The sequence below is a fragment of the Conger conger genome, chromosome 13, assembly GCF_963514075.1.
Source record: "Conger conger chromosome 13, fConCon1.1, whole genome shotgun sequence".
NCBI lineage: Eukaryota > Metazoa > Chordata > Actinopteri > Anguilliformes > Congridae > Conger > Conger conger.
The window spans coordinates 828,823-838,822 of record NC_083772.1 but is presented as its reverse complement, the minus strand read 5'-3'; the positions used below and the strand labels follow the sequence as shown (position 1 = coordinate 838,822).

The 10,000-nt window shown below is 49.9% G+C and overlaps 1 protein-coding gene across 1 annotated transcript in view; it reads right to left on the bottom strand.

Moving 5' to 3' along the window:
* The window catches only part of rsrc1 (arginine/serine-rich coiled-coil 1), a 163,453-nt gene that overhangs the window by 1,704 nt on the left and 151,749 nt on the right, over positions 1-10,000 (bottom strand). The window contains exons 8-9 of the mRNA XM_061218149.1: positions 3,064-3,170; positions 138-260 (exon numbers count right to left, since the gene is read on the bottom strand). Of these exons, the coding sequence (XP_061074133.1) occupies positions 138-260; positions 3,064-3,170 (230 nt within the window). The remainder of the gene's footprint in view (positions 1-137; positions 261-3,063; positions 3,171-10,000) is intronic.

The window sequence follows — 10,000 nt, the reverse complement described above, 5'->3', positions numbered from 1 at the left end:
ATCGTCTACAGACCATAGAATCTGTAGACCACATCATCAACAGACCATAGAATCTGTAGACCACATCATCAACAGACCATCGAATCTACAGACCACAGGGACCGGTCCACTCTCAGCAGTCCGCAGGCTGTACTTACGCTGGGGTGTGCCAGGGAGTCGCTGTCATGGTAACGGATGCCTGTGGGGAGACACGCCTCCTCTTTCTCAGGGGGCGGGGCCACAGGCTCCTCCTCCTCCTTCACTTCCACGGTCTCAGACACCTGCAGGACAAAGACAATGTGACATCATCAGTGAAGACACCTGAGCCTGAGCTCCCTCTGCCAAGACGCTGGTTTACATCTGCAGTCCCCGGGCACGTCAGCAACATAACAACTACAACAAAGTTACATCATATTTGAAAAACATTAACAGTACAGCAGCAGTAAAAGAATCAGTAAATCCACACTTTGAAAAGATGGAGGTGCTCCACACAGGAGCTGGAGGTTGAGGTATGGGTGCAGCTCTGGGGTTCTTTCAGACAGTTTTTCTGAGTTTTTGTGAACAGTGCCAGAGTAGCGCGTTCCAGCACTGCGCGACTCGGACAGAGTGCTCCTAAACGACACAACGCAGTCCCCTCTGGGGCCACAACGCAGTCCCCTCTGGGGCCACAACGCAGTCCCCTCTGGGGCCACAACGCAGTCCCCTCTGGGGCCACAACGCAGTCCCCTCTGGGTGTGAACCCTGGGGCCACAAACGGACTCATTGGTGGGGGTTCAAGACTGTGAAGGATCTTAAGCCATGGCGGGCATCATTAGTTGAAGACAGTCCAGGGAGAGCAGATCAGACTCGTGAATGTGGTGACGGTGGTGATATGGGTGAGGCTTCTTGTGCAGGATCTTTAGTGCTGGTTTGTAGACTGGAGCTGTGGTGGTGGATCCTTGTGACCAGCTTGTGATAAAGTCTGACAGATGGAGAGAATCGTCTGAAGCAGGGCCGCTTCAGACACAGCAGGGCCGCTTCAGTTGACAGGAAGGGACGAATGTATCTGAAATTCCCCGCTTTGGAAAAAGGGCACTATATAAATGCCAACCATTTACCATTCTTTATGTGTTTTTTGAATGTTAAATTAGAATCAAAATGATGCTGAGGAATTTGAAGTGTTTCACCATTAAACAACACATCCGGTTGTTGGACCTTGTTTTGGGGAAAAACACGCAAACTGTCTTATTGACATCCAGGTGCAATGTATCAAACTGCATGCCAGTTTGATACATTGGCCATTGCTTCGGATAGTTTGTATGCACTCTGTTGTCGACGAATGGAAAGAATGGTGTCATCAGTGTACATTTGGAGACAGTTGGGCATGCTGATGGGAGCTCATATATATATATATATATATAAGCTGAAAAGGAGCGGACCCAGGATGGATCCGTGGGGAACACCAGTATGCATTGTGAGGGGCGCTGACAGACCAACATCCCCAACATCTTGCACCCAGGGACAGTCAAGGCAGATGCCGGGGAATACTTAGTCAACCACGTCTCTGAGAGGTTTGAGGCAGCCATTAAGTGCTCTACTTGTTCGCTCTGAGAGGTTTGAGGCAGCCATTAAGTGTTCTCCTTGTTCGCTCTGAGAGGATGCAACGCTACTTTGCTCTTGCCATCACTCTGATCCACGTCTCATCTGTTAAGAACTCTGCAGTCTCTTTTAGGTACTACTTAGCTAACTGTAACCGGGCCTCCTGTTTGGTAGGAGTGGTTTGCATCTTGCATGTTGCCATGTCTTCTGCAGGCGGAGTGTTTCAGTTCAAATACAATTTGAGGTTTTTTTTTTTTTTGTCAGTGAGTCTGGGCCTGGCTTTGAGACCGCAGTGCTCAGTGTGAGTGTGTGTGTGCGTGTGAGTGCACAAGTGTGAGTGTGTGTGTGAGAATGTGTGTGTGCGTGTGAGTGCACGAGTGTGTGTGTCTGTTGGCGTGCCTTGTGGTAGGAGAAAGCAGATGCATTGTGTGCTTGACTGAACAGCTCAGTGAGCAACCACAAGGTGGCAGCATAACCCTGAGCATGACTTCACTGGTGTGCAAGATGTAGGGTAAAACAACTTGCCTCAACTTTCACATGAACACAACCTGCCTCGATCTTAACATGAACACGACCTGCCTCAACCTTAACATGAACACAACCTGCCTCAACCTTAACATGAACACAACCTACCCGTTCTTATTTCTGTCTTTCGGTTAAGACGTTAAACCGAGGTCCTGCCTGACTCAAGGGGTCATTAAAAATCCTGTGACACTCTTCACAGCAGGGGGTTCCCTGGGGTCCTGGCTCTTTCAACCTGCCACCTAACCATCCCCTGATTCAATTGGCAAAAACATTGTTCTCTCCCTCCCCACCTCAGCTGGTGTGTGGTGAGCGTTCTGGCGCAAAATGGCTGCCGTTGCATCACCCAGGTGGGTGCTGCACATTGGTGGTGGTTGAGGCGAGTTTCCCCCTCATCTTTGTAAAGCGCTTTGGGTCTATCAATCAATCTATTGCAAACAGCAGAAGGCCCAGCTCAGGTGGGCTGAGGTGGGCTGAGGTGGGCTGAGGTGGGCTGAGGTGGGCTCAGGTGGGCTGAGGTGTGTGGCAGGTACAGGGCCCTGCTGGCTCCGGTTTGGATGCATTAACTGCAGTGACGGGAGAAGGGGCAGCTTACAGATCCGTATGACACAGATAATTCCCATTATTCCCGGGAGCATTCCATTATTCCCGGGAGCGTGCGTTTCATTGGGCCTGAGGGGCTTTGTCCTAAACTCTGATTCTCCTGCAAATCAAATTCCCTCAGAGTCCGAATCCACATCGTTTCAATAACACGTTCTGTGTGCTACTGTCTGTGTGTGTTTGTGTGTGTGTGTGTGTGTGTGTCTGCTCTGTGGTCACTTTACCACTGCTGCCCAAACACTCATGCACACACACACACACACTCACACACAGAAAGAAAACATTCAAACAGAATGCTTCATTTCATCTGTGGACGGACGGAATGAAGAGGGAAATTAAATGAAGGGGGAGAGGGGGAGGCGGGGGGGAGAGGGGCGAGCGCACCTTCTTGCTGTCCCGGGTTGATTTGAAAGCCTGCGGAACAAAGGAGTCGCTGTTGATGGCCTCGATGTCCTTTATCCTCCGCACCTGGTCCTCCAGAGACGTGTCCTCTGCACACACACACACACACACACACACACACACGTTTTTATATACTTGTGAGGACCATGACCCACCACCGCATTACTGAGGACCAGCCTTTCCACTGGTCAGAGAAACCCACACACGCACATGCACGCGCACACACACACGCACACACACACGCACACACACGCGCGCGCACACGCACACACACGCGCGCGCGCGCGCGCACACACAAGCACGCACGCACGCGGAGAGAGAGAGACAGGCTCAGCCTCGCACGCCCAGACCTGCTGCTACTCTTATCAGAGTGTGGTGGGGGGGGGAGTCCGGAGTCACTATGACTCCGTAGGTTACTGAAGGCTACACACACACGCACGCATGCACGCATGCACGCACGCACGCACACACACACACAAACACACTCAGTGTAGCTGTCAGGCCCTTGAGCAAGGCCCTTAACCCCACATTGCTCCAGGGGTGTTCGTCCCCTGCTTAGCCTAATCAACTGTAAGTCGCCTTGGATAAAAGTGTCAGCTAAATAACAAATGACTATAGTTATTATGGTGAAATGAAACCTGCACCGCCCCGCCCTGAGTGAAACCTGCACCCCAGGCTCTGGGTCTCAGGGTTCCAGGGGTACAGGGAGTCAACCAAGCTGCTCCACCGACACCCAACACCCCCACCATCCATCACCTGTCAATCAGCCTGTCAGTCAATCGATACCTTCGTCCTCTACCCGCCCACCTGCCTGTCTCCCTGCCCCCCCGAGCTGTCAATCACCCCGGAGGAGCCGGAATCCGTGCGGCATTCCGCAACCAAGCGCCGGGCAGCAGGAACACCGCCGGAGACCGGGGAGGGGGGGGGGGGGTAATGTATTCTCATTTTTAAATAGCTGCTATCTGAAGTTATTACTGAAGAAAATGCAACAATGGTGCAAACGCACACAGACGAGAGCGGCAAAGCGACCAATCAGAAGCCCCCCCCTCCCCCCTCGCCTCGCCCCCCCATCGCGCGTGTCTAATGAGCAGAATTAATTTCCCCGTTAAGTGGGGGCCCAGTGGCTGTCACAGAGCTGTGTGTTTAATGAATAAATGAATATTTGTTCCAGTTTCATTCAGTTAGCAGCGGTGAAGCACACATCCTCAAACACACGAGCGTTCATTATCCACCACGCAAACACGGCTCGATACCGTCCCCCCACACGCCAACTACACGCCAACAACGCAGCGGAAAAACTCAGAACTTACTTTCTTTCCTTGGCAGAATTTACCAAGCGAGTGACAGATGGAGTTTGTGTTGAAGGTAAAGCAACCAAACAACGCTAAAGCTAAACCCTACATCTCTGCTGCAAGAGCAGAGTAAACACACACACACACTCACTCACTCTCACACACACACACACACACACACACACACACACACACAAAGACACACATTCAGAAACACACACACATTTACAGACACACACATTCAGAAACACATTCACTCACACGCACGCACACACACACACACACACATACATTCAGACATTCACAGAGACACACACGCACAAACACACACACACACACACACAGACACTCACGCTCTCACACACACTCACACACATTCACAGACACACACGCACAAACACAGACACACACACAGACACACACACACACGCTCTCACACACACTCACACACATTCACAGACACACACGCACACGCACAAACACAGACACACACACAGACACACACACACACACAGACATTCACAGAGACACACACACACACACACACAGACACTCACGCTCTCACACACACTCACACACATTCACAGACACACACACAAACACACACACAAACAAACACACACACACACACACACACACACACATTCACAGACACACACACACACACACACACACACACACACACACACACACTCACACACATTCACAGACACACACACAAACACACACACAGACACAGACACACACGCACAAACACAGACACACACACAAACACACACACGCACAAACACACACACACACACACAGACACAGACACACACAGATATATCAGTGACCGCTCCGTTGCAGAGAAAGCAGTGCTGGATGAAGGTCCATTAAAGTCTCATACCTTTTGACAAACACATTATTGGGAGATAAAATGACTTCCATATGCTGTTTGTCAGATGTCAGTGGACAGATATGTATTTCATAGGAAAATCAACAATAATGGGGTTTGAGAGGGCCGGAGCTCAGTGCAGACGGGAAAATCAATGCCCCACAGCCAGGCCGCCCCACAGCCAGGCCGCCCCACAGCCAGGCCCAGAGGTCAGAGTGGATATTTAATATTGACACATTATCTGGGAAATTAATTTAGCGGCCTGAGTCAATTGTCACCGTATTACTAAGAGCTGTCTACTGCCGGGGGAGGAGAGAGGGGGAGGGAGAGAGAGAGAGAGAGAGAGAGAGCGAGAGAGAGAGAGAGAGAGAGAGAGAGAGAGAGGGAGAGAGAGAGAGAGAGAGAGAGAGAGAGAGAGGGAGAGAGAGAGAGAGAGGAAGAAAATAGGTATATAAAACATGAAGCTGATGGGGAAGGGAATGAATATGGCAGTTGATGGTTATTGGTGATTATTGTGGGTGATTATTATTTACAGAGGTCTCACTAAATTTCACTCAATCAATCAGTGGAGCATTAAACGGCAATAACAGATAGTACAGACTTTCTATCAGTGGGGACAGTAATAAAACAGTAATAACAGAAATTACAGACTAAATATATATCAGTGCGGACAGTAATAAAACAGTAATAACAGAAATTAAAGACTAAATTCATATCAGTTATAAAACGGTAATGACAGATATTGCAGACAACATTTCTGTAAGTGTTTAAAGATAATTAAACAGTAATAAGTCATGAATTTGTTAGTTATTGATTAGGAATATTGCACATATTCTGTGTGGCAGCTCACCACCACAGTCAACAAGGGGATAAATATATTATAATCTCAAATTACTACTTTGATTTCTCTTTTTCTGATTAAAACATATATGGAACAATATTATTTTTACTACAATTACTCGTGTATATTCCGGAGAAGAGCATCAGCAAAGTGATTTTCATAATAATAATATTAATAATGTTCATCATAATGATAAAAATAACTGGCTGACTTTCAGTAAACGGCCTGACCCTGTTTCTGCACATGCGCCCTTCAGAGAGAGGGGAGTCAGACTGCGTTTGTGGCTAAAATAGTAAAATAGTGTTGCTCTTAATTATGAGCCGTGGTAACGGATGGAGGCTGAGAGAATCGCGGTCTCTCATTGGTCGGTGGGCGGCCGGCGACGGGCCTGATAAACGAGCCAAGCGGGAATCCCCCCCCCCACCCCCCACCCCCACAACCCGCCAATCGCACACTCATTACCAAAATGAGTCCAGGAACAGTCAAATGAGCAATCTGCAATCAATAACCCATGGCACTTTCTAAATAGGCGTTTGTCCAGGGCATTGATTGAGGGGGGAGGGGGTAAACTAACAGACAAAAGGCCGTTTACTGTAACAGCGCTCCTAATGACCTGCCGGGGGCGGCCAGCAGATGGCGCTGTTGAACAGCACAGACACTCTGCCTGTCAGACGGGTGAACTTGACGTTGGTAAAGAGGTTTGTCAGTCAGAGAGAGCTGCTGAATATATCGCTGGTGCTCATTAATTTACATAATTTAATAATAATAATAATAATACACTGCTCCTGCAAAATGGGAAACTGCGGCACTGTGGAGGCCGGTCTCACACACAGACACACACACACTCACACTCACACTCACACTCACACTCACACTCACACTCACACTCACACTCACACTCACACACTCACACACACACTCACACACACACTCACACACACACACTCACACACACGCTGTCACACACACTCACACTCACACAAGCGTGCGCACACACACACACACACACACCTCTCTCTCTCTCTCTCTCTCTCTCTCTCTCTCTCGCTGGTGAGGCTCTCTGTCATGTCAGTAAGTGCTCTCCCGCCCCTCACAGAGATATGTAATTCAATGCTCAATGTTCCCTGGTCTCACAGGAGATTTTTTGCTGCTAATTGATAGAAATTAAGCCATTAATCAAGCCACTAGCCATCATTCAGGCCCAAGAAGATGAATACAAACTTTCATAATAACCACCTTCCCCATTTTAGAGCTCATTAGCATTAATTTTTAATGTAATTATGCTATTCTTTTACGCTGAGATCATAAATTACGGCTCTCTTGTGCTGGCTGGCCTTGTAAAACCCAAAGTAATGCTCTGTAGTCTGATCTTTAAGGCAATTACTGGCTTCTTCAGTCTTTTATCTCTCTGCATTTCCAATAACCTTTTTCCTAATGATTTATCCCCTCGCCTGGAGCCCCCCCGAAACCAAACTACCCCCCCCCCCCCCCCCACCACGCTGCTCACACATTTATTTATTTATATTTACCAGCGTTATTGCACTGATGTCTAAATAAAGATCCTGTCCCCAATCCCCGAGTGTAAATGTTTATATAACCCCCCCACGGGGAGACTCCTAACGCATCAAACACTTCAGAGCCAGGTCTAACACACTGTGGGCCTTCAGAGCCAGGTCTAACACACTGTGGGGCTTCAGAGTCAGGTCTAACACACTGAAGCTTCAGAGCCAGGTCTAACACACTGAAGCTTCAGAGCCAGGTCTAACACACTATGGGGCTTCAGAGCCAGGTCTAACACACTGTGGGCTTCAGAGCCAGGTCTAACACACTGAAGCTTCAGAGCCAGGTCTAACACACTGTGGGGCTTCAGAGCCAGGTCTAACACACTGAAGCTTCAGAGCCAGGTCTAACACACTGAAGCTTCAGAGCCAGGTCTAACACACTGTGGGGCTTCAGAGCCAGGTCTAACACACTGAAGCTTCAGAGCCAGGTCTAACACACTGAAGCTTCAGAGCCAGGTCTAACACACTGTGGGGCTTCAGAGCCAGGTCTGACACACTGAAGCTTCAGAGCCAGGTCTAACACACTGAAGCTTCAGAGCCAGGTCTAACACACTGTGGGGCTTCAGAGCCAGGTCTAACACACTGAAGCTTCAGAGCCAGGTCTAACACACTGAAGCTTCAGAGCCAGGTCTAACACACTGTGGGGCTTCAGAGCCAGGTCTAACACACTGTGGGGCTTCAGAGCCAGGTCTAACACACTGTGGGGCTTCAGAGCCAGGTCTAACACACTGTGGGGCTTCAGAGCCAGGTCTAACACACTGTGGGGCTTCAGAGCCAGGTCTAACACACTGAAGCTTCAGAGCCAGGTCTAACACACTGAAGCTTCAGAGCCAGGTCTAACACACTGTGGGGCTTCAGAGCCAGGTCTAACACACTGAAGCTTCAGAGCCAGGTCTAACACATTGTGGGGCTTCAGAGCCAGGTCTAACACACTGTGGGGCTTCAGAGCCAGGTCTAACACACTGTGGGGCTTCAGAGCCAGGTCTAACACACTGAAGCTTCAGAGCCAGGTCTAACACACTGTGGGGCTTCAGAGCCAGGTCTAACACACTGTGGGGCTTCAGAGCCAGGTCTAACACACTGAAGCTTCAGAGCCAGGTCTAACACACTGAAGCTTCAGAGCCAGGTCTAACACACTGTGGGCTTCAGAGCCAGGTCTAACACACTGTGGGGCTTCAGAGCCAGGTCTAACACACTGAAGCTTCAGAGCCAGGTCTAACACACTGTGGGGCTTCAGAGCCAGGTCTAACACACTGAAGCTTCAGAGCCAGGTCTAACACACTGAAGCTTCAGAGCCAGGTCTAACACACTGTGGGCTTCAGAGCCAGGTCTAACACACTGTGGGGCTTCAGAGCCAGGTCTAACACACTGTGGGGCTTCAGAGCCAGGTCTAACACACTGTGGGGCTTCAGAGCCAGGTCTAACACACTGTGGGGCTTCAGAGCCAGGTCTAACACACTGTGGGGCTTCAGAGCCAGGTCTAACACACTGAAGCTTCAGAGCCAGGTCTAACACACTGTGGGGCTTCAGAGCCAGGTCTAACACACTGAAGCTTCAGAGCCAGGTCTAACACATTGTGGGGCTTCAGAGCCAGGTCTAACACACTGTGGGGCTTCAGAGCCAGGTCTAACACACTGTGGGGCTTCAGAGCCAGGTCTAACACACTGAAGCTTCAGAGCCAGGTCTAACACACTGTGGGGCTTCAGAGCCAGGTCTAACACACTGTGGGGCTTCAGAGCCAGGTCTAACACACTGAAGCTTCAGAGCCAGGTCTAACACACTGTGGGGCTTCAGAGCCAGGTCTAACACACTGAAGCTTCAGAGCCAGGTCTAACGCACTGTGGGGCTTCAGAGCCAGGTCTAACACACTGAAGCTTCAGAGCCAGGTCTAACACACTGAAGCTTCAGAGCCAGGTCTAACACACTATGGGGCTTCAGAGCCAGGTCTAACACACTGAAGCTTCAGAGCCAGGTCTAACACACTGAAGCTTCAGAGCCAGGTCTAACACACTGAAGCTTCAGAGCCAGGTCTAACACACTGTGGGGCTTCAGAGCCAGGTCTAACACACTGTGGGGCTTCAGAGCCAGGTCTAACACACTGAAGCTTCAGAGCCAGGTCTAACACACTGTGGGGCTTCAGAGCCAGGTCTAACACACTGTGGGGCTTCAGAGCCAGGTCTAACACACTGAAGCTTCAGAGCCAGGTCTAATACACTGTGGGCTTCAGAGCCAGGTCTAACACACTGTGGGGCTTCAGAGCCAGGTCTAACACACTGTGGGGCTTCAGAGCCAGGTCTAACACACTGAAGCTTCAGAGCCAGGTCTAACACACTGAAGCTTCAGAGCC